The 24,873-nt window shown below is 39.1% G+C and overlaps 1 protein-coding gene across 7 annotated transcripts in view; it reads left to right on the top strand.

Annotated features, from left to right (window-relative positions):
• Window positions 1-12,572, top strand: part of znf711 (zinc finger protein 711) — a 63,233-nt gene extending 50,661 nt beyond the window's left edge. For all 7 annotated transcript variants that reach the window (XM_072594926.1, XM_072594921.1, XM_072594923.1 and 4 more), the window contains 4 exons: window positions 3,311-3,454; window positions 5,650-5,787; window positions 9,018-9,161; window positions 10,203-12,572. In XM_072594926.1, coding sequence (XP_072451027.1) covers window positions 3,311-3,454; window positions 5,650-5,787; window positions 9,018-9,161; window positions 10,203-11,380 — 1,604 coding nt within the window. In that variant the 3' untranslated portion in view covers window positions 11,381-12,572. The remainder of the gene's footprint in view (window positions 1-3,310; window positions 3,455-5,649; window positions 5,788-9,017; window positions 9,162-10,202) is intronic.
• Window positions 12,573-24,873: the final 12,301 nt, after the last annotated feature.

Genomic DNA, 24,873 nt, shown 5'->3' with positions numbered 1-24,873 from the left:
GCCTGGATAAGTATAGCCCCAATGACATTCGAAAAGCTTGACATCATCCAGGACAAAGCAGCCCACTTGTTTGGCACTGCATCCACAAGCATCCACTCCCTCAACCATCAATGTCGGGGCAGCACGGTGGCTCAGTGGTTAGCGTTGCTGCTTCACAGCACCAGGACCCGGGTTCGATTCCAGACTTAGGCGACTGTCTGTCTGGAGTTTGTACATTCTCCCCGTGTCAGTGTGGGCTTCCTCCCGCAATCCAAAGATGTGTGCAGGTTAGTTGAATTGTTCATGCTAAATTGCCTGTAGTGTGCAGGAATGTGTAGGTTAGGTACATCAGTCAGGGTAAATATAGGGTAGGGAAAGATGGGTTATTCTTCGGACGGTCAGTGTGGACTTGTTGGGCTGAAGAGCTTGTTTCCACACTGTAGGGTTTTTTCTTCTTCTTGTTCAACACTCCGTAGCAGCAGTGTGTACTATCTACAAAATGCACTGCAGAAATTCACCAAAGATTCTCAGACAACACCTTCCAAACCCGTGACCACTTCCATCTAAAAGGACAAGGGCAGCAGATATATGGAAACAGCACCTTCAAGTTCTCCTCCAAGTCACTCATCATCCTGACTTGAAAATATATCGCAGTTCCTTCATTGTTTCTGGATCAAAATCCTGGCATTCTGTCTTTAATGGCACTGTGGGTCATCCCATATCAGCTGGACTGCAGTGGTTCAAGAAGACAGCTCACTACTTTCTCAAGGGCAACTAGGGGTGGGAAATAAATGCTGGCCAGCCAGCAATGCCCACCTCCCACAAAATGAAAAATTTTTAAAAAGGACTAAATTACATGAAGTGCAGGTAAAATGTTGCTTCACTTGGCAGATATGTTTGGGGTCTTGGATACTGAGGAGAGAGTATGATAGAGTAAAGCAGCACCAATGATGATAGTGATATATCAGAGAAAGGGTTATGGGTGGGGGCTAGAATAGGACTGCAATAGAAATGTTCCACCTACCCCATGAAGAGAGACAGGCATAACTTAGTCTTGGCTTCTGACAGTTGGGAAAGAATAAAGGGGGAAAGAATCACTGGGCACTACAGGGTATAAAACAATCCACAATGACCGGGGAACAATGGCAGTGCAGACCATCACTCAGGAGGGAGAAAAATATTGCTGTGGATTTAGTTTCAGAATGTGGTTAGTGGAGCGGATTGGACAGTCACAGTAGAACAGAGAAGCATTTCTGTTCCTGCCTGCTTTTGGCTGCCTAATGTTCAGAATAGACCAGTGTTAGATTTTCATTAAAGTCATAGTTCCACTATGGGAGCCTGATTTAAATGTTAGAACAAACTGTTTGGTGTATCAACCAGGATATAAACATGACATACAACACCTTGTAAATAGGTTGATGGCCTAGTTGACTTTGCATTATGCAATGTAAAATGTTTACCAACCTGTTTCAGAAAGTATAGATCAATTTTCTTACCCCACCATATCACTTTGAGCATGGAAAGCTGTTTTCAGCCCAGAGACAATTTGAACAGGTACATCAACAATAACACTGCGACCTAGACTATTTGCACTCAACAGTGAGTGAATGATGCTTACACCTGCTCGCAGAACTTGCACTGTGGTTTGCAGTTACCATTTGAAGGAGAACAGAATCCTGTGCAGGAAATCTGGGTTCTCTGCGAACAAGGCCAGCAATAGTGTTTCTCTTCGACCAATTTGATTCAAAAATTCGTAATGAGACCTGCAGGTAGTGCATGTTGGAATATTTAATTCCATGTAATATAGAGGAACTTTAATTATCTGAACGAGATGAGCGGGCACTATTTCCTCCGGATAATTGATTATTCAGTTAATTGATTCAATGCCTCTCCTCTGGGGCTCAGAGTTTTCTGAAGTTTCCTTTTTTTCCTTGCTCTGCCTGCTGTTCTCCCTCTGTCTCAGGGTTTGTTTCTGAGCAGACACACACTTTTGTGTAAGGGACCTGCAAGCATTGCTGATGCCTCCCATCCTAGTCAGTTCAATGGGATTGACACAGCGAGCACTTGCTAAGTCCTCTCCCCATTCAGGAGACTAGGCAGCAGCACACTGGCCCCCACCCCGTGCCTCATGTGCCCCCACTCTGCTCTCCGACCCCCCATGCGCTCCCACCTTGCTCTCCGCCCCCCCCCCATGCACCCCCACTTCCACCCCATGTGCTACCCTAACCCCATCCAGCCCTGCCTCCATCCGCACCCCCAACCCTGCACCCTGTCCGCCCCCACCCACATACCGCCCCTCCTGTCCACACCACCGGCCCCTTGTCTGCTTCACCCACTCCCCTGGCTGCCTGACTGGATACTAACAGTGAGACTGCTGCTGCTGCTGCCTTTGGTGAGGGGGGCGTGCTGTCTACAAATAGCATGCTCTCACATGCGCACACACACACACACAACCTTTTTGCAACTTTTTGTCAAGTTCCACCTTTGCCCTGCACGGGACAATGTTGGAGAGGGGGTGGGGGAGGGGTTCAGGGTAAACGCCTGTGTAGAATTCCAGGGAAAGTGTGGGGAGAGGGAGAATGGGTGAGCAGTCAGTTATTTGGAGACTCTGCATGGGCTCCCATCAACGCCTCAGACTGTTTTCAGCAGAATTTCAGTAAGCCGAATTCATTTTTAATCATTGTAAACAAAAGATGCGATCAGTTTTGGAAACACCTCTTTGATGTAATGTTTCTATTGGGACCTTGTGATCTCCTTGGGATAATTCAATATTTGGATAATTGATATTCAGATAATCGAGGTTCCTCTGTATGTACAGATTTGAACAGAAAAGAGATGAGAGGCAACAAAAATATATTTCAATTATTTTACATTCAAGGTTTTAATGTCTAACTTTATAAATGAAATAAGACTCCAAGTATGTAAAAGTGACTTGGAAAGATTGTAACTTGGGAAATTTTACAAAAACTTACATTTCAATGAGTTGGCCTTTCTCTGTCATGTTACATTGGTACACATTGAAGCTTCTTTCCCATCAATTGCTTGAATGCGTATTTATGAAACTGCAGGCAGTTCAGAGAAGGCATTGTTCCTGAATGCTGTTTTTTTTTAAGCGTGAACTTAGCATCTACTGAAATGAAATTTAAGCTGTCTTAGAGGAAATTTGTTCACATTTGAAACTCTGAACTAATTTGTACAGTCTACTTCCTAATAACGCCTTTCAGGCTTTTTGGTTCATCACTTTCCTTCTTAGTGCATTGTCAACAGCATAATAATAATATAAGTTGATTTGATTTGAGTTTTTCTTTAAAATCTATTTTCTTATTTGAAGGTGAAACTGAAGTTATTACTGAGAATGATTATCAGAATGGTCATACCATAGCTGGAGTACTTGAACAAGGAACTGTTGGTAGAATGCCTCGGGAAAAGATGGTTTACATGGCTGTCAAAGACCCAGCTCAGGAAGATGATATTAGTAAGAAATTTTATGTACAGTTTCTATTTGAGTGTTCATTCAAAAGTTAACTATATTTTATTTAAAAATAATTAATTTAGCCATGTTACCTGGTAAATAACCCTCTGACTAGAGTTCAGATAGGTAACCAATTGTGGATTTAGTTCAGCCGTCTTTCAGAAAGAAGTGATATTTGTTCTTTCTGTGTGCAGTTATGGAAACCTAACATCCTAGGTCCTTTGTTCACCCTGAGACAATAGTGCTTACTGACGTGCTGTGTTCTTTTTAGAATTAGAAGAAAGGCCTCTTGAACAAAGTGTGACTATATGTAAAAACAGGAATTAAAATAAGACGAGGGATTGTATAAAGTTTGAAAAATGTCTACATTTTAAAGAGTTCTCTTAAAATACAAGCTAAATGACTGTCTTGCTGTGTCAATTAACTTGTATTAAATTGAAAGTAATTATTTTTGAATGTGAAATGTTTTGATCAACACTTGTCAAAACTGTATAGTATAACAGCTGCTTTGACTTGAAAGAAATTTCCAGATTCTATTTTGTGAGCCTGTTATACTCATCCATAACATTTTTTGGCAGTTTGCAATGGTTTCTGTAACTTAATATGACACTGGGTTATTTGGCACTGCCTAGATGTTCAGTGGAGGTAAAATAAATTGAATAATGGAAATTCAGTGTTGGTGTTAGTATATGGAAAATGTAATGATATTTCTGATGGAGACCTTTGTCAGAACTGCAACATGACAGCTAACTTTAATGGATAGGCAACAATGAGGAAAGGCATTGAGAAAACACAGGCATTAGCTTAGATACTGTAAATGAGTTTAAAGGCCTGGAACTCATTTCAGAATGTTATGAAAAATTTTGACGTTTTGTGTGACATACATATGCAATTTAAGTTAGTTATTTTTCAGCTACTCTTGTGTTTATACTCTTATTGCTATACTTGACCTTCTCTTTGTGTTGCCCCATCGTTATGCAGGACTATGTTACCCGCTGAAACCATATGTATTGAATGAGGAGGTATTGTGTTTTATAGTCTTTATGCTGAGTTTTTTTATGTATGTGGATCCTTTATTTTTCTTTTCAAAAAATAAACTTGCATCATAGCGTATTTTTCAATTGAAGTATTATTGGTTATACCTGCACACTGAACTTGAGAGAGCAGCAAAACAAGATTGCATATTGAGGCATCAATGATAGGCAAAATAACTTGCATCTTTCAAAGGAAATTTTTGGCAATGTTATTCAACTTTATTGGGATAAATGTGTAACTGCATTATCTCCCAGAAAAGAATATATTTGTGATACATTTTTAAGTGTTTAACTAATGTTTGAAAATTGCTATCAATTATGCACTTAAGCATCTTGTTTTGAACTCCTACACTGGTGTTAAGAACTAAAATGGTGTAGGGTTCTCCTTACAGACCTGACTGAAGTTATATAATTGACTTCCAGTGCTCACCAATGTACTTTCTGTTGATAAATTAAACTGATGATTTTAAAACTTCTTCATAAATTGCAATAATTGTACTAAATTTTAAAGGAACAATACATATTGGCCTAAGTCTTCTCTCCATATCATCAAAATCTAAAATCTAAATATCTTAATTGCTGGGATAAACAGATTTTTGGTGTCTTAGGGAATCAAAGTATTGGGGAAGCTGGCAGGACAGTGAAATTAAAATTCAAGGCTAGCTAGAATTGCAGTAAAAGGCTGAGCAGGCTTATCAAACCATAGGGTCTACTGCTGTTCTTGTGTTCCACCAATCCCTCATCACCTCTCTCGCCCCCGACTCAACACTCTCTCCTACTGCTAATATATACTCCTTCAGCCCTTCCCATAACTTGATTGATTGCTTCCTCACTTGCTCACATGCTTAGTCTCAGGCTTGAGACCATTAGCTTCCATATTGAAAACATTTTAATTTCATGTGAAGTAGGGTGATGTCTTTTCTTGTCCTGACATTTTTGGCACTCCGGGTAGTCTTCCTCAGGGTTGGCTGCACTGACCCATTGATACTTCAGCCTGGATTAGAAATCCTTATTGAAAAAGCACAAATATCGTCAGAAAGCTCTGCAGCCAGTGGTAATGCACAAAATGTTGATGTTGACTGGAAGATGCTTCATCAATTAACTTCTTAAAACTGCAAAATGTTGAATCACTTTACACTAAAATATTATTCATGTGTTATGCAGATTGTGCTGATATTGCTGATGAAGTTTACATGGAGGTTATTGTTGGAGATGAGGAGGCAACAACAGTCCATGAAACACCGATAGAGGATTCTGGCATCAACAAAGCCTTTGTACCTGTCGCATGGGCTGCTGCATATGGTAAGAAATCTGAGGCTTAACATTTCCTTTCACGTGCAGTGAAGAGATAGCAGAAAGACTATTCCACACAGTACAGAGGAACCTCGACTCTCCGAATATTGGATTATCCGGCAAGATCGCAAGGTCCCGATGCTCGGCTAAACTATGTTATCCAACATTCGATTACCTGAAATTCGATTAACTGAATGGAACGTTGCCTGCCCATGTCCTTCGGATAATCAAGGTTCATCTGTAAATGGAAAATGGTAGACTGCTAGAGATTACAATCCTTAAAAAAAAGGAAAAAATATAAAAATAGCTAGAGACCAAAGATATAATAATGAGTAGTTAGAAAGGGAAAATCTTGTTTAACCAATATCATTGAAGTGTTTGAAGATTGTTACAAGGGTAATAGCTTTTTTTTTACATTCAAGAGTCAGGGGAAAATATAAGGATGAGTAGCTGCTTGTTTGCAAGAATGTAATCGGAGAGTAGGGACAACAGTTGGTAAGCGGCATCCGACAAGGAATGGTACTGGGGCCACAGTTGTATGCAGTGTATAATAATAAGGATCTAGACTTCAAAATCAATTATACAACTTCCATCTTCTAGTCAGTCAGAAACTGGGTGTACCTGTTGGAGGTGTGTTGGATCCCCATGCACTGACTACATGATAATTGCCTAGAACATTTTTAAACTCCCATTAGGAAAATTGCCCTTCATTTGGCACCCTCTGATAAAGTCCCCAACTCTAATTTAGAGTTGAAGACTTCGGAGGGTTCTGACTTACCTCTTCTAGTATTAGCCTGGAAATGTTACAGATATCAAAACCTGCACTAACTCCAGGCTAACTATATAACTGACCCAATTAAATATTCGTATCGACCCCAACCACTGCCTCCAACACTTGATCCACTTTACTATCTCATTCACTTACCTGCCCATATGCCACCTGCCACTGTTCTTTGGACAATCATCATGAACTTATAACATTTACTTGTTTCTTTCTACACAGTTTTCCAACCTTGTCTGTCTTTGCTCCAGATCTCCAGCATCCATAGTATTTTGATTTTACTTTCTTGTAAGACCTTAACTATTTTGTGAGATAATGGCAAAAATAGCCATTTATATCCCATTCTGAACTAACTACCACAAATTTATCATTACTATCCTTGAGGACATACACTGGATTCCTATCAAGCAACATATTAAATTTAAACTCCATGCTTGTTTTAGCATTAATCTTCTGTTTGTAATCTCCTCATGATTTGCGTATTCGCTCACTCTGACTAGCTTTTGAGGAATGTTTTTCCTCTCTTTATACCACACTGAATCTGGAACCATTAGCGCCCTTAAACCTGCCCTCTGGAGCTCCTCGGCTAACTCAGTGTGTCACTCAATCTTGAATATCTCCAGTCAGAACTGTCATAATGCTCATTTAGTCAGATTCAATTCACCAGACTGTTGCTCCTAATTCCTTCTTCCATTGTCAGCATCCACTTTCCTATCTGATGCCACGTATGAAGCCTTGCAGCAAGTTTTTCACTAAAGTTGCTAATTTAATACAGACTCAAAGTTCTAGCTTCTGTTTTCAAATAGCATGGTGATCCTACTGAGTATATAATTTTTGTAGGTGCTTAGTGAGGACAGTTATTTAGCCTACTGGCACTCTGGCTGTTGTTTGAATAACTGCTATGTCAGTAAGTTGTTACAGGATGTCCGGCACCTTTATCTAGTGAAGGAGCATGTTCCAAGAAAAAAGGTATTCAGAAAAAATTGAGGTTACTCTTATTTTTGTCCATTGGTTAAAAACATTATTTGATATATAATTAATTGCATCTTTGTATTGAACCATACAAACCAGAACTTTTAGAAGTGTAAGCATAAATGTAGAATAGATGATAATATAACTGATGGTTTCAAAATTGACTCTGTATCTTTGCTTCTTTATGTCCTCCATTCACCCACACATGAAGAATGACTGTGTATGTAAGCTGCATGAACCTGATCACCAATTATTTCACCTCCCATTTAGAAGAGAGAGTCTAGAAAATGTTGAGAACCTTCTATATGTTGGCAACCACCTCTTTCAAAAGATCACCATTGTCAAGAAGATCCAACACTGGTTTAGCTATGCCAATTTGACCTTCTACAAATTATGGCAATGAGTGTCTTAACAACAAAGACCTTTGTAAATCAATAGAAGTCCTGTACAGTTTTATTGTCGCTGCATCGCAACTGCAGTGAGACCTGGACTGAGTATAAATAAGCCACTAGAAAAATTCCATCTGCAATACCTCTACCTTTGCTGATCCTTTAGATTAATAACACTCACGTCACACAAATGCCAGGCAATGCCCATTTCCAATACGAGACAATGTAATCAGTGCCACTTGACATTCAGTGGTGTTACCATCACTGAATCTCCCAGAATCAACATCCTTGGCAATACCATTGACCAGAAACTCAACTGGATTTGTCACATAAACACAGTGGCAACAATACAGAAATACTGTGATGAGGAACTCCTCTCCTGACTCCCCAAAGTCTGTCCACGATTTCCAAGGCACAAGTCAGGAGTGTGATGGAATATTCCCCACTTGCCTGGATGAGTGCAGTTCCAACAACACTCAAGTAACTTGTCCATCTAGGACAAAGCAGCCTGCTTGATTGGTGCTGCATTCACTCCCTCCACCATCGATGCTTAGCAGCAGTGTGTACTGTCTACAAGATGCATTGTAGCAATTCACCAAGGATCCTCAGGCAGCCCCTTCCAGACGCACGACCACTTCCATCTAGAAGGACAAGGGCAGCAGATATATGGAAACAGCACCACCCTCCAGTTTCCCTTCAGGTCAGTCACCATCCTGACTTGGAAATATATCACCATTCCTTCATTATTGCTGGGTTAAAATCCTGGAATTCCCTCCCTAAAGGCATAGTGGGTCAATCCACAGCAGGTGGACTGCAGTGGTTCAAGAAGGCAGTTTACCACCACCATCTCAAGGGCAACTAGAAGTGGGAAATAAATGTTGGCTAGGCCAGTGATGTCCTCTTCCCACAAAATGATTTTTTTTAAAAATGTTAAATTTGTTTTTTGGAAGAAAATGCCACTATTTGCAGAAAGAAAAAAAATCTTTGGTATTAATATGTTATGTTCTGAAAAATATTTGAATGTATAAGATGCATTGTTATGAAAAATTTATTGATATTAGTTACGTTACTTTCAAAATTGCATTGTTTTCCCCAAGGTAACAATTTTGAGACAAAGATAGAAAACAAGAATGGCACTTCAAGTCAGTTCCTACAAATAAGTGATAGCACAAGTACTACCAGAGTGTTAAAGCAAAAAGCAAGGAAGAAGAGAAGGGGTGATGGCAGACAGTGGCATACAGGTAAGTGTAGTTACTCGTTGGGAATCAGTGGGCTTTATCTGTACCATTAAAAGCAAATGTTTCAGTCCAGTTTCTTTTCTCAGATTTTAATAAGAATTAATGTTTCAAAGCAGACTGTACACTATCAAAAACCGGTACTTTCTCATTGGACTTGACCCTTAAAATAGTAAAGGGTTTATTAAACAAATAGATAAGTAAGACTTAATAATGTGCATTTAATAGTCCAGAACAATATGACTTAATTGCAACACCTAACTGAGGTTGAGTCTGCAGTAAATGACGAGTGTGAGAAATGTAGAGGAATGTCAGCTATAAAGTATGTAACCTTAAGAACGAATGTAGTCTATAGATGGGGGTAAACAGGGTCAATCATTCATCTGTAAATTCAACTTAATATGTCAATTATTACATCTCTCTGTGAGAGGGTATACTTAGATCCATCTTTGTAATCTGTATCCTGTGTGTACATTGAGTATCTCACCAAGTGCAAATACTTTTCACAAGGAGAAAATTAAGGATGGTTGTCTTCAAAAGTTAGTTATCCATGATGTCTGATATTGTGGCATTGTCCAAAAAGCATTTTCCGCATTATTGTACAGTATACAAGGCATGCCCCTTGAAGACTATCAATTTAACTACTCCAGCTGGAAAAGCTTTCACTGATATTTCTTGCTTTTTCTTATGTGTCTGTAAATGTTTCCCATGGGATCTTTGTCAACAAACTTAGTAGATTTATGGCCTTTGTCTAAGGTACAGTAATGGCTGTTTTTAACTTCTTTTGGATGTAAAAGGGTTTCTTCCTCTTCCGTGCAGCAAAATTAGATGTGATCACAATATGGTCAGGGAATTCAAAAACCAACCCATTTGTAGGTTAGTTCACTTTAGAGCAATTTATTTTACCTCAAATTTATAGATCCTAGAATCCTATCAGTTGTTTAGTCTATTTCCATTTTTCAAGCAACAATAATATAAAGATTTTATTCACTTTGTTACATGAAGGTGAAGAAAGCTTGCTCACTAATTTTTTTCTTGTTTTTAAAGCTGTCATCATAGGTCCTGATGGACAGCCCATAACAGTATACCCATGTCACATCTGTGGAAAGAAGTTTAAATCGAGAGGTTTTTTAAAAAGGCACATGAAGAACCATCCTGAGCAGACAACTAAAAAGAAGTATCAGTGTACAGACTGTGACTATACAACAAATAAAAAAGCAAGTTTTCATAATCACCTGGAAAGTCACAAGCTCATCAACAAAGGAGAGAAAACATATGAATATAACGAGTATGGAAAACGATTTGCTCAGGCAGGAGCGGTAACTGCTCACAAACTGGTCAGTAGGGAGAAAGAAACTAAAATGCATAAATGTAAATTTTGTGATTATGAGACAGCTGAACAGGGTCTTCTCAATCGCCATCTATTGGCAGTGCACAGCAAGAATTTTCCACACATCTGTGTCGAGTGTGGAAAGGGATTCCGTCATCCATCAGAACTCAAGAAGCATATGCGAACTCACACAGGAGAGAAACCATACCACTGCCAGTACTGTGAATACAGGTCCGCTGATGCTTCTAATCTGAAGACCCACGTGAAAACTAAGCACAGCAATGAGCTGCCATACAAATGTGACCACTGTCCTCAAACATTTTTGGATGACAAAGATCTGCAGAAGCATGCCACTTTATTTCAGGCACACAGGACCCATCAATGCCCACATTGTGACCACAGAAGCTCCAACTCTAGTGACCTTAAACGTCATATCATATCTGTACACACCAAGGAATTCCCACACAAATGTGAAGTATGTGATAAGGGATTTCATCGTCCATCAGAGCTAAAGAAACACATGTCAACTCACAAGGGTAAAAAGCTTCATCAGTGCAGGCACTGTGATTTCAAAATTGCAGATCCTTTTATACTTAGCCGCCATATTCTTTCAGTCCATACTAAGGACCTTCCTTTTAAATGCAAAAGGTGTAAGAGAGAATTTCGGCAGCAAAGTGAGCTTAAGAAGCATATGAAGACACATAGTGGCAAGAAAGTTTACCAGTGTGAATATTGTGAATATAGTACTACAGACGCTTCAGGCTTCAAGCGTCATGTAATATCTATTCATACAAAGGACTATCCTCACCGTTGCGAGTTTTGCAAAAAAGGCTTCCGTAGGCCGTCAGAAAAGAACCAGCATATAATGCGGCATCATAAAGAGGCTATAATGTGACACACTGACAGGAAAATGTTTTCCGCAAAATTTAGTAACACAATTAATTGGCACAGCTCGTGAACTGTTTCTCCTGGTCTCAACTTGAATGTTGTTTCTCAACCTACCTTTCATTCTTTGTATTATAAGTTTTTAAAAGGTACAAAAGTTGGGAAGAGGAGTCAGTTGTACAAATGTTTTGGTTTCTTCACACAATCTGACTAGTAGTATTCTGGTTTGCCATAATTGTGAAGCCATTCTGCGAGTTCTGTGTTCTTGACAACTTGACTCAAGTTTAATTCACATGCCGTTGAAAAATATTGTATTCTATGCTATTCTGTAACACTCATAATTAGATCCTTTAAAATTGTTTCCATTTCATTGTTAATCCTGGTAAATATCTGATTCATGGGACAGATGTTAAAAATCTATTTTTAACTTCTTTTAATTCAAAATAAACCCCAATAGTGATTTTTAACAAATAGCCCGGCAAGTGCAGGTACAGCCCAATTTCCAAAAAGCTTAATGAAAAGACTGGTTCAATGGATGCAATGGAACTCCTTTTGATTCACTCCTTATAGTTGCTACAGCTTCCTACACACTTGCATTTTACCAAAGCAGACGTAGCTCAATGTAACCAATGTGGATCTGTGCCATACTGTTGAGAATTGGACTGCTTTCTCTTATATGGCATGAGTGATTCTGTGCATCCCTTTTCAAATACTTTTAATTTGCATATTATAATATGGGAGTACTTTATGAATCAAGCAAGTTGGTTCAGGGCTATTTAATCGATACAAATCTTGTTTTGACATTGTTATGCATATAATGTATAAGAAGTGGTATGATGGATATAGTTTTTTTTAGCTGGTTACTGCTCACACATTAAATGGTTGTTCACTTTGTGAATTTTTAACTTTATTCATTGTGTTGTGGTAGTTCTTTTGTGTTTTTTCAAATGTTGACAATTTTTCTTTTGCACCAGATGAGAATCAGTTGCTCGAGAATTCAAGATGTTCTATTTCCAAAATTCAAAATGTTAATTTAGTAATGCCTCTTAGATTTTAAAAAAACACGTGTTTTATGTGACTGTAAAGGTTGTACACTCTGTAAAATAAGAAATCTTTTGTCACTGTTCTGTGGGATTACTATTTCTAAATGTTCTTAATGTGATGAGTAAATCAATAAATTGCATCTGTTGCACTGAACGTTACTTCATTGTCAATTCTACAAGTCCTGGCAGCCCAGCCACACATCAATTTTTGGCAAATGCTTTCCTAACAATTGTATTCCTTCATTATTAATTTATTTAATCGTGTTGACTGCACTGCTATGAGAACAGTAAAGGTAAAGTTGCTGTAGTTCTAAAGGAGCATAGAGCTGCTCTCAGAGAGAGTGAGAGTTTAACCTGAGGGTAAGGTGGGACCTTATTTGTAACCTCAACCAGTGTAGGAATTGCACCCATGCTATTGGGATCTCTGTACATCACAAACCAGCCATCCAGCCAACTAAACCAGACACTCCCCACTCTCTGAAAGATTACATCTTTTATGTTCACAAATTATACAATAGGCTTTGTGAAAGTCAGAGAAGCCATCAAAATGGACTAAGCCAATGTGCTAAGCACTCTCAAGTATTTAGCTGGGCACTTAGCTTAGTAAAGTAATTTGCTAAACTTAGATCCACATTCGCACTCTTTTAAAAAAAAATCATCAGCATTTATAACCCTCTTCATGAATGAATGTTGTGAATAAAGGTCACCTAATATTGAAACCTGAGACTCCTACATGTAATCACTCTATTACTATCCCCTACTATCTCCTTCAATTTTTGTTTTGTTGTGTGGTTCTTCAGTCCATTTGTTACCTATCTTGTCATTTCAACCCTATTGTGCAAACTTAATTTCCCCTCAGATGGTACCTTTTGAAAATTCAAGTCAGTGAAATTTATTGACTGTCCTTGAACCATCAGTGATCACTTGATCAGATTTGTGAAACAATTTTTTTTGAAGTTGTGTTGGATATCCTTTTATAATTCCATATAGTTTGCATGTGTGTTTATAGTACCCTAATGATATTTTCCCTTGGCTGTACACTATAGAAATTTGACTCACTAGTCAATCCCATTTTGAATAAGGGGGGCAGTATGTGCCCTTTTCTAATCCTTTGACATTTTGCAGGTCGGGGTGGCACACCAGACTTCCATAATTTTATTCAGCATGCTAGGATAAATGAGGTCAGGCTGAAATGTTTCTTGTTGCTTGAACTGCTTTAATTTAGCTAATTATTTGAGTGCACATTCTCATACCCTACCTCCTGTAAGGATTTTATTCCATTCTCCAAGATTTTCCATTTTTATCACCTCTGTTCAGACAATGAAACATTTCTTACTTACACATTAATATGCCTTTTGTTTCTTCAATAGAGGAATCCCCCACCTTCTGAATTGGTTGATGAACACCTTGTCTTCACCTTCCACCGAAAACTATTCTCCCTGTAGTCAACAAATTAGTCTTTGCTCCCTCTAGCATGATATCATCACAAAACATATCTCCTCTCTTTTCAGTATTCTAAAGATACTGTCCCAACCCCAATAACCTGCCCCCACTTCTCATTTTACCCTAACACTTGTTTTCTTTCCACGCATGGAGAGATATTACAGAAGGTATGGTTGCAAATTTGCCGATGACAACAATAGGTAGGAAATTAATTTGTGAAGAGGATGTAAGGAAGCTACAAAGGGATATAGATAGGTTACGTTTTCGGAAAATGTTCAATTATCTGTTTTGGCAGGAAAAATAAAAAAAGTATACAGGTTGCTCTGTTATAACATGCATTTCATTAACGTGAATTCACTATAATGCTATTGACAACTTGAGGACACTGTTTCTAAAGCGGGAATGTTTCAAATGTATGTTGGGTGTAATGCGATCACATCGCCAACACTTTACGTGCTGTTTCTGAGGTGCGGTTTTACTATAATGCGGAGTTGCACAAGCACACAACCATCATGCTATAGAATAGCTACCTGTATTGTGTAAGTGGTGAGTGTGTGAACAGATTATCTGGGTGTCCTCAAGCATGAATCGCAGAAAGCTAGAATGCAGCTACAGCAAGTAATTAAAGCTGGTAATGTTATTTATTTCAAGGAAAATTGAATACAAAGGTTAGGTTATGATTCAGTTCTACAAGGCACTGTTGAGATAACATAACACCTGAAGCATACATACAGTATTGGTCACCTGCTTTAAGGAGTGATGTAAATATGTTGGAAGCAATTTGCAGGAGGTTTACCTGTCTACTACGTGGAATGGACATGTTGCCTTATGAGGAAAGGTTGAACAGGCTAGGCTTGTACCTGCTGGAATTTTGTTTTAAAAAGGGGTGATTGAAACATAAGATCCTCTTGAATCTGGATAGATGAGGAAAGGATGTTTCTTGTGACTGCTTAAAAATGGAGGCTTACCTATTTAAAACAGCTGAGAATTTTTTTTCTCTCAGATTGTGTCTTTGGAAACTTGTGTTTTTTGGAGGAATGTTTAAATATTTTTAAGGCAGAAGTAAATAGATCAGGGGATGAAAGGTTATCAGAGGCACACGGGAATGTGAAGTAATCAGATCAGTCATGATCTTATTGAATGGTGAACAATGTTGAAGGGGCCAAATGATCAACTCCTTTTTGTTCATATGTTTATAATTATAGGTGGTCTGTCTTCAGCTGCCTCAGCTACATACTCTAGAATCGCCTCCCTTGCCTCCATTGAAGTTCTCCTTAAAGTTCGGTTCAGATTAATCTTTCAGTCAATCCATCCTAATACCTCCTCATATTCCCCAGTTCACTTTGTTTAAAGGTTTGTGCCTCTGCAACAAGTTTTGAGTAAATGCAAATTGTTGTATAAATTCAAGGATACTCATTCTCCTACACACACACTCTTCCCTCAAATTTTTCCCCTCAATTTTTCTCCAAATCAAACTGCTTGAAGGTAACTGCATAAGCACCAGTTAGGCATGTTGCTGTCCTCTCCAAAAGAATATGGGAACACAAGAAGTAGGAGCAGGAGTGTAGACCATTAGCCCCCCCCTCCCTCCCCCAGCCCCTACACCACCTGGTATGATCATGGCTGATCTAACCGTAGCTTTAACTCCATTCTCCTGACAGCCCCAGCTAACTCTGAGCTCCTTTGTCATCAGTCTCACCAATAACGTCTACAGTTGTAGCAAAACATCTCAACTTCTATACACCATTTTTGTTGCAGTAAAGGCCAACATTCCATTTGTTTTCATAATTACTTCCTATACCTCCAAACTGACTTTGTGATTCATGTAAAAGAATACTGAAATCCGTCTGTACTGCAGAATTCTGTGGTATCTCTTCATTTAAATAATCTGCTTTTCTATTTCTCTTGAAACCTAATTTTTCTTCACATTATCTGCCATGTGTCAATTTGTTTCCCATTCATTTAATCTATATCCCTTTGCAAACTTTGTATCTTCATTTGTTTTTGCATCTATTTTCTTGTCAGAAAGTTTGCCCACATTCATTGGTCCTTTCTTCCAGTTCATCAATACGTATCAGAAATAGGTGAAGTCCCAGCATTGATCCCTGTGGCATTCCATTAGTTACATTTTGCCATCCTGGAAATGGCCCACTTGTCCTGACAAACTGGCTAACTAGTAGACAAGTATATTAATATATCAACACCACAAGTTCTTGTGTAATCTTGTACTTGGAATTGATAACGCTGCATACATTTACTGTTTTCCATTGCTCCTACTTTATTTACCATGTTTGTTATACCATTACAGAATTTGAATAATTTTTCAAATATGATTTTCTTTTGAACCATTTTGACTGCACCCGTATCTGTTTGAAAAACGTCCTGTTACTACCTTTTAATAATGAATGCTAGCATTTTCCCAATGATGCATGTTAGTCCAACTGGCCTATAGTTTTCTGTTTTATTTCCCTTCTTCGATAGAAGTGTTAACTTGGAGTTTTCCAAACCCCTGAAATCTGCTCAGAATCTAGAGGATTTTGGATGATTACAAATGATGCATCCATTACTTCTGTAACCATTTCTTTTAAGACCAGAAGACGTAGGCCATCGGATCCAGGGGACTTGATGCATTGAAATCTATTAGTTTTCCCTATTACTTTTTGTCTAATAATGTTTTAAATGCTTCCCTCTCTTTGGCCACTTTATTTCAAAGGAGAGCAGGGAAGCCTGGAGCCATGAATAATCAAGATCAAGGTAGCGTTTTTGCTGAACATCAACCTTCTGCCATTCTTAAATAACTTTAATATGTTAGATGTTTAATTTATATTTCTTATGGAATGTGAATTAAAATATGAAACAATTGCACAACTGCAATGTCCCAGGTATTCTGATCCAGGTCATTAACACTACTTACAACCCTGATTAAAAGTTACCCAGTTACTTTTCTTCCTGAGAGATTTCTGGACAGGAGCCTCTTGTTATGAATCTATCCAGATATTCATGAATCCAGCAGCAAGAAAATAAAATAGTAAAAACCATGCCTTCTTTCGTGGCAATATGTTTGCATATTCTGAAACTTAAATGTCCAGCAGTGCATCCAGTCACTTTGACAGCTCCTGTGAAAGTGTAAGTATATAAGTGAGGGTTATGAGTGCCAGGTAAGTGAATGGTGTCAGGGAGGTATGGTGTTTGGTCTGGGATGAATGTGACATTTCTATTCAACACTATTTCTGAGTAGTGCTTTGCTGACAACTTGTATGTGGAGTTAATAATAACCAGGACATAAAGGAAGTCAGCCACCGATACAAATCGCTAAGCTTTCTCTTGCTGAGTCTTTGGTTGATGGTGTATGTTTTAACCATTGTGAACAGGTAAGCAAACTGCTAAATGTAGCTATTTATCTAGTATTTGGAGATTTCTGTCGCAGACTGGAAAAAACCAGTGCTAAAGCAACTGAGGGCAGTGATGATTTTGAGAGCCACTGAAAAAGCACGTTCCTCTGGTCCTGCGCAAGGTTGAAGAAGTTCTGCAACAATTTCCAGGTACATCACTCTTCAGGTACATCGAAGGAAGTGATTTTGGTGCATGCACCCTGAGTGCTGGACATATGTTTTGAGCTACTGAATTCTAATGGACTCAATAAATGCTCATGCTGGTTATTGAGGCTGATAGATCCTTGCCTGCAATTCATCCCTCATCCAAATAAAACTGGTAACAATTGCCAAACTAAATAATGATGGATAAGTAAAGCAGAGAAAAGAATAGAAAGGCAGAGTTTCAAAACTAGAGACCACCAGACAATACAAATATCTCATTCTTTGATCCAACTATATACTGGTTAATTGTTATTTTTAAATTAACCTGTTCAGACATATTATGACATACCTCTAGAGCAGGTGGAACTTGGATCTGGGCTTCCTGTCATTTAGTTATTAATTGTATCAACTGAAGTTAAGCATAAACAGGTGGAGGGATTGACTGGATGGTGTACAGCGATGGACTTTGAATTCTTTCTTCACTGACATTTCAGGAATATAATGGGTGAATTTCCTTTAAAGACTGTCAGCAGCTCTGAAAGACCAATTGAAATGATGTTCTTTATTAATTCATATTAATATTCCTGTTATTCAATCATTTTAGTCTCAGATAATCAGTTATTTTGTTTTCACTTAATTGAATATACAAATTGGTATGATAAGAATGTGTAACATTTAAAACACCAGTACATGCACAGATTTATTTCAATCTTCAAAGGGCACCATTACTATGAATGGAACCACCAGGCGTAGCAGCAAAGGCACATGCCCCAGTGTTGTGGCAGGCTGATATTACTGCATGCAATTTATTGGCAATGGTGAGTGAGGAGTAGCAGCAACCTTGGCCCAACATGCACAGCCTCTCAACTCCAGGATGGGCCCTATTTGGGCAGTGCAGGTTCTGTCACCAGGAGGAACAATCTGGTAGAACTGGACAGAGTGGCTGATTTGCATGTCAAGATAAACATAGCATTTATCTATGTAAAATTAATGCTCAGTACATAGAATGTGTAGCACAGAAATTCTGCTGATTTGTTAAAGAGCAAAGCATTTAATTTGAATTTTCTCAATATAACTTTCATTTGGCATGAGCCATAAAAATGAAAATTATGCTTTTACTTAGTAGATGCTTATTTAATATACACTTCATAGAAATTAGCATTCGTATGAATTCGATAAATTTATTTGTTAACATTAAGCAGTGCAATATATTCATTTGCCACAAGGTGGTGAACTGGCTAAGATGGATCACTTTGCTCGTACATTCCTCCATGCAGGTCAGGATCTGTTTAAAATATTAGGAAAATGATGTTAGAAAAGATCACCGTGTGGTATTGTCTTAAGGATAACATTTGTTACAGTCCCTAAGTCTTGATGAATTGCATGTTATGAACAGGTATATATTGAAATCTCTTTCTGGATTTTTAGCTTCAATTTTCCCAGTTCTGGAAAGTTTTCTAATTCAGTTCAAGATAAATGCTCTGGCTCAATATTGCATGGATGTAATTTGCTAGGATGACTAATGCAGTAAGAGATACATCGTTATGGGTAAGCTATAAAGAAGTCTAGTAACGTAATGCATGGGTACTGCAATAATAAAAATCATCTCCAGTGTTGCTTAGAATGGGACTAATATAGAGTGAGCAATATTATTATTCGAATCACCTTTGTCTTTACATTCTATTTTACATCAACAATCATAAAATCTTACAAAGGCCATTGTCTTCATTATGTGTGCTCGTTTTTCAAAGTGCTATCCAACTGATTTTCAAACCCCAGCTTATCCTCCAAAAGTGTGAATTATACCTATTTAGTACATCTATTTCCTATTGAATGTATTTCCATCAGCTGATCTGTAAATGCTTCCAGATCTCACAACCCAAGTTTGAGGAGAAGAAAATCTCATTTCCTCTTCAATTCTTTTGCCAATGATTTTAAAGCTGCAGCCTTTGGTTATTGACCCAGTTGGATTCCTCCTGTTCTGTAAAAACCCTTCAGAATTTGAATCCTTCTTTTGGGATTCATCTCAGGCTTTCCTCATCTAAAATTAACAAACCTTGTTTCTCCAATCTCTGTATTCTCTCCAATTTCTTTCTAAAATGTGACTTTCCCATAATAATACCTACAGTACACAGTACATCTGACGCATAACCAGTGAATTTGAAGGGATCATTTAACTGCCTGGTTTTTGCTTTCAAGAACTTTTTTTGAATCCATGCACCCTATACCCTGTATACTTGCCTTACAATTTGCACTGCCACTTCCAAAGACTTTTGGATATAAACTTATCAGGGCCATTTTCTTTCACATCCTTCTCAAATAGTTATCACTTATATTGTCTGTCCATGTTGTTTGTCCTAAAGAGCACCACTGTACATTTATCTGCATTAAACTACATCTCCCAGGCACCTATTTCAACAGTCTAAGTCAACCTGAAGTATAAGACCCTAAGATATAGATGCAGAAAGAAGCCATTCAGCCCATCAAATCTGATCTACCATATAATGAATTATGGCAGATTTGATCATTCTTAGCTCCCTTTACCTTTTTCCCTGTAACCCTTGTTTCACATAATGATTGCAAATCTGCTTATCTCAATCTTGAATATACCTGAAGACTCAATCTCTGCAGCCCTCTGTAGTAAAGAATTCCACAGATTCTATCCCCTTTCAAAGAAATTCCTCCTCATCTCTGACTTAAATGGGAAACCCATTACTTTGAGATTATGTTCCCTGCTCTTAGACATTCCCAAAGAGGGAAACAAACTTTCTGTGTTTAGCCTATCAAGACCCCCAAGAATCTTGTGTTTCAATAAGGTTGCCTCTTATTCTTCTTAGCTCCAATTAAAACTGGCTCAATCTACTCAACCTCCTCCTTAGACAGTCCCTCCATACTTGGAATCAATCTAGTAAACCTTCTCTGGACTGTGTGCAGTGCTAGTAAATCTTTTCGTAAGAAAGTATCCTCTATCCATGCGAGTATGCCAATCCCAACACCACATCTGCTTATTAAGTAGCCTAAAGTGTGGTGCTTTACTGAATGCTTTTAAAAGTCCAAATATATTATAACAACTCTTTCCCCTTTAACCATCGTGCTTGTTACCATCTCAAAGAATTTGTCAGCCATGACTTCCCTTCAAGAAACCATGTCGACTCTGTTTGCTTGTATTATATATTTCTACATTTTCTGCTATTACATCCTTTATAACAGACTGTAACATTTTCCCAATGTTAAATTTACTGGCCTTTGATTACCTTTTTTTGTCTCCTTCCCTTTATAATTACGAATATTATATTTGCAGTTTTCCAACCCACTAGGACTTTTCCAGAATCTAAAGATTCTTGTAAGATTGCTACCAGTGCATCCACTATCTCTGTAGCTACTTCCATTAATATCCTAAAATGCAACCCATCAAGAAAGGTGAAATTATCGGCCCGTTAGCTTCATTTAGTTTGCCTAGTAATTTTTTTCGAGTGATTATTGAATCTATTTTCTCTCCTCCTTTGCCTTTTAATTATTTAACATTTTTGGCATGTTATTATTTCTTTCTGCTATGAAACCTGATATAAAATATTTATTCAAATCCTTTACCACTTCCTGATTCATTATTATTATTTCCTCAGCCATATTTTCAAAGAGGTCTCTGTTCACTTTGTCTTCTCTCTCCTTTTTTATATATTTAAAGAAACTCTTATTGTCAATTTTTATATTAATTGCTAATTTATTGTCATTACTCCCTTTTTTATTATTCTTTTGGTCATATTCTTTGTTTTTAAAATGTTTCCAGTCCTCCAGCTTAGCATTTAATCTTTGCTACATTGTATGCTTTTTTTTAAGTTTGATATGAATGATTAATGCATTTCTTTTATACATAGCCTCTTTATCTTCTGATTTATTATTTGTCCGAACAGTATAGCTACTGTTAAGTGGCCTACAGACTGCCTTCACCATTGTTATCTTCCCCTTATAATTTCCTACATCTACTCGTATTGTTTCTTTATCTTCTAATCCATGTTTTTATGCTGTACACTGTGTCCCTTCCTGTCCAACTCTGAATATTACTACCTAAACAGCTGCACTACAGTAAGTGTTTGCAGTAAGCTCGAGAAACTTTGGCTCTAAATTGAGATGAAGGAAGTCTGAACTACAGACATTACACCATATTAGGGAGGGGATGTTACTTGTATACTTTGCTGCAGGAGGCAGGCACACCTCTCAGATTTGGTCTGTGATTAGGGAGAGCTCAGGGAGTTAGGCTGGAAGCTAAAAGCTAGGACGGACAGAGTCGTCATCTCTGGGTTGTTGCCGGTGCCACATGTCAGTGAGGTAAGGAATAGGGAGAGAGTGCAGTTGAACACGTGGCTGCAAGGATGGTGTAGGAGGGAGGGCTTCAGGTATTTGGACAATTGGACTGCATTCTGGGGAAGGTGGGACTTGTACAAGCAGGACAGGTTGCACCTGAACCAGAAGGGCACCAATATCCTGGCAGGTAGGTTTGCTAGCACTCTTCGGGGGAGTTTAATTTGGCAGGGGGATGGGATCTGGACTTGTAGTCCAGCAAGTAGGTTAGCTGTTTGCCAGGATGTCCAAGAATGTAGGGAGGCTGTGGAGAAGGTAGCACTGACAGGGAATATTTGCGGACACAGTGATGGGTTCAAGTGTGTATACTTCAACACAAGGAATATCAGAAATAAGGTGGATGAACTTAAGGCGTGAATCGGTACCTGGGACTGCAATGTTGTGGCCATCATTAGATAGAAGAGGGACAGGAATGGTTGTTGGAGGTTCCTGGTTTCAGATGTTTCAGTAAGATTAGGGAGGGTAGTAAAAAAAGGGGGGGGGTGGTGTTGCTAATTAGAAATGGTATAATGGCTGCAGAAAGGCAGTTCGAGGGGGATCTGCCTTTGGACGTGGTATGGGCTGAAGTCAGAAATAGGAAAGGAGCAGTCACCTTGTTGGGTGTTTACTATATGCCCCCCAATAGCAGCAGAGATGTGGAGAAACAGATTGGGAAACAGATTTTGGAAAGGTGCAGAAGCCACAGGGTAGTAGTCATGGGCGATTTCAACTTCCCAAATATTGATTGGAAGTTCTTTAGATCAAGTAGATTGGATGGGGCGGTGTTTGTGCAGTGTGTTCAGGAAGCTTTTCTAACTCAGTATATAGGTTGTCCGACCAGAGGGGAGGCCATATTGGGCCATATTGGAAAAACTTGAGGATAGACAAGTCCCCCGGGCCTGACGGGATATATCCTAGGATTATGTGGGAAGCAAGAGAGGAAATTGCAGAGCCGTTGGCAATGATCTTTTCATCTTCACTGTCAACGGGGGTGGTACCAGGGGACTGGAGAGTGGCGAATGTTGTGCCCCTGTTCAAAAAACGGAATGGGGATAACCCCGGGAATTACAGGCCGGTTGGTCTTACTTCGGTGGTAGACAAAGTAATGGAAAGGGTACTGAGGGATAGGATTTATGTGTATCTGGAAAGACCCTGCTTGATTCGGGACAGCCAGCACGGATTTGTGAGGGGTAGGTCTTGTCTTACAAGTCTTATTGAATTCCTTGAGGTGACCAAGCATGTGGATGAGGGTAGAGCAGTGGATATAGTGTACATGGATTTTAGTAAGGCAGTTGATAAGGTTTCCCATGGGAGCCTTATGCAGAAAGTCAGGAGGCATGGGATAGAGGGAAATTTGGCCAGTTGGATAGAAAACTGGCTAACCGGTAGAAGTCAAGAGTGGTGGTAGATGGTAAATATTCAGCCTGGAGCCCAGTTACAAGTGGAGTTCCGCAGGGATCAGTTCTGGGTCCTCTGCTGTTTGTAATTTTTATTAATGACTTGGAAGAGGGAGTCGAAGGATGGGTCAGTAAATTTGCAGATGATACGAAGATTGGTGGAGTTATGGATAGTGAGGAGGGCTGTTGTCGGCTGCAAAGGGACTTAGATATGATGCAGAGCTGGGCTGTGGAGTGGCAGATGGAGTTCAACCCATTTTGGAAGGACAAATAAGAATGCGGAATACAGGGTTAATGGTAAGGTTATTAGTAAGGTGGAGGAGTAGAGGGATCTTGGGGTCTACGTTCATAGATCTTTGAAAGTTGCCACTCAGGTGGATAGAGCTTGTAAGAAGGCCTATGGTGTATTAGCGTTCATTAGCAGAGGGACTGAATTCAAGAGTCGTGAAGTGATGTTGCAGCTGTACAGGACCTTGGTTAGGCCACATTTGGAGTATTGTGTGCAGTTCTGGTTGCCTCACTTTAGGAAAGATGTGGAAGCTTTGGAGAGGGTGCAGAGAAGATTTACCAGGATGTTGCCTAGAATGGAGAATAGGTCGTACGAGGGTAGGTTGAGAGTGCTAGGCCTTTTCTCATTGGAACGGCGAAGGGGTGACTTGATAGAGGTTTATAAGATGATCAGAGGAATAAATAGAGTAGACAGTCAGAGACTTTTCCCCCGGGTACAACAGAGTGTTACAAGGGGACATAAATTTAAGGTGAAGGGTGGAAGGTATAGGGGGGATGTCAGGGGTAGGTTCTTTACCCAGAGAGTGGTGGGGGCATGGAATGCGCTGCCTGTGGAAGTGGCAGAGTCAGAATCATTGGTGACCTTTAGGCAGCAATTGGATAGGTACATGGATCGGTGCTTAAGCTAGGACAAATGTTCGGCACAACATCGTGGGCTGAAGGGCCTGTTCTGTGCTGTATTGTTCTACGTTCTGTGTTCTATGTTCTATGTTCTAGTTGGGTGTGAATGTAGATGTGGTAGAATGGGGAACGGGGTGGGGGGTAGTGTTTGAGGAGTCACTGTCCCAGCAATTGTCCAACAGTAACAGGTTTCATGCAAGCTGTGTGGATGAGAGCATGGGGGGGGGGGCGGCAAGCAAATTAAGCATAGCATCATGATACAGAGAGATTCAGGTGGGGTTATTAGGGGAGGAAATGGGAACATAGTAATGATAGGGGCAAATGTAATCAGGAAAATAGATAATGTTCTCTGGAACTGTGAGCATGAGTTCTGAAGGTTATATTGCCTGCCAGGATTATGGTCATTTCCTCAAGGCTGAAGAGGAACTTGGATGGGGAGTAGAGGGATCTAGTTGTGAGTCATTCTTATTAGAACCAATGACATGCTAGGACAGGAAAGGAGATTTTGCTGATAGAATATTAACAGTTAGGGGCTCAGATTTAAAAAGTTCCATGGTAATAATCTGAGGTTTAGAGTATATAACATCAAGAAGTTTATGCATAACTCAAAACTTGGTATGGGAAGAATAGGGCACTGGTAGAGTAGCTTTGTTAGTATGAGATGGAAAATGTACAATAGCAAGAATGTATCATCATCTAACTTTGAAATTGTACTCCTAAACAAGGACTTTGTTCTTAATACAAGTCCTTGGGAAGCTCCTAAAGATAACTCCTACCACAAGGAAAACCATCCACTCATAACCATTCTCTGTGACCTACTTCTTAGTCAGTTGCTTA

Source organism: Chiloscyllium punctatum, chromosome 25 (genome assembly GCF_047496795.1).
Source record: "Chiloscyllium punctatum isolate Juve2018m chromosome 25, sChiPun1.3, whole genome shotgun sequence".
NCBI classification, from domain to species: Eukaryota; Metazoa; Chordata; class Chondrichthyes; order Orectolobiformes; family Hemiscylliidae; genus Chiloscyllium; species Chiloscyllium punctatum.
Note: the sequence above shows the minus strand (reverse complement) of the source record. Positions and strands in the feature narration are given on the sequence as shown.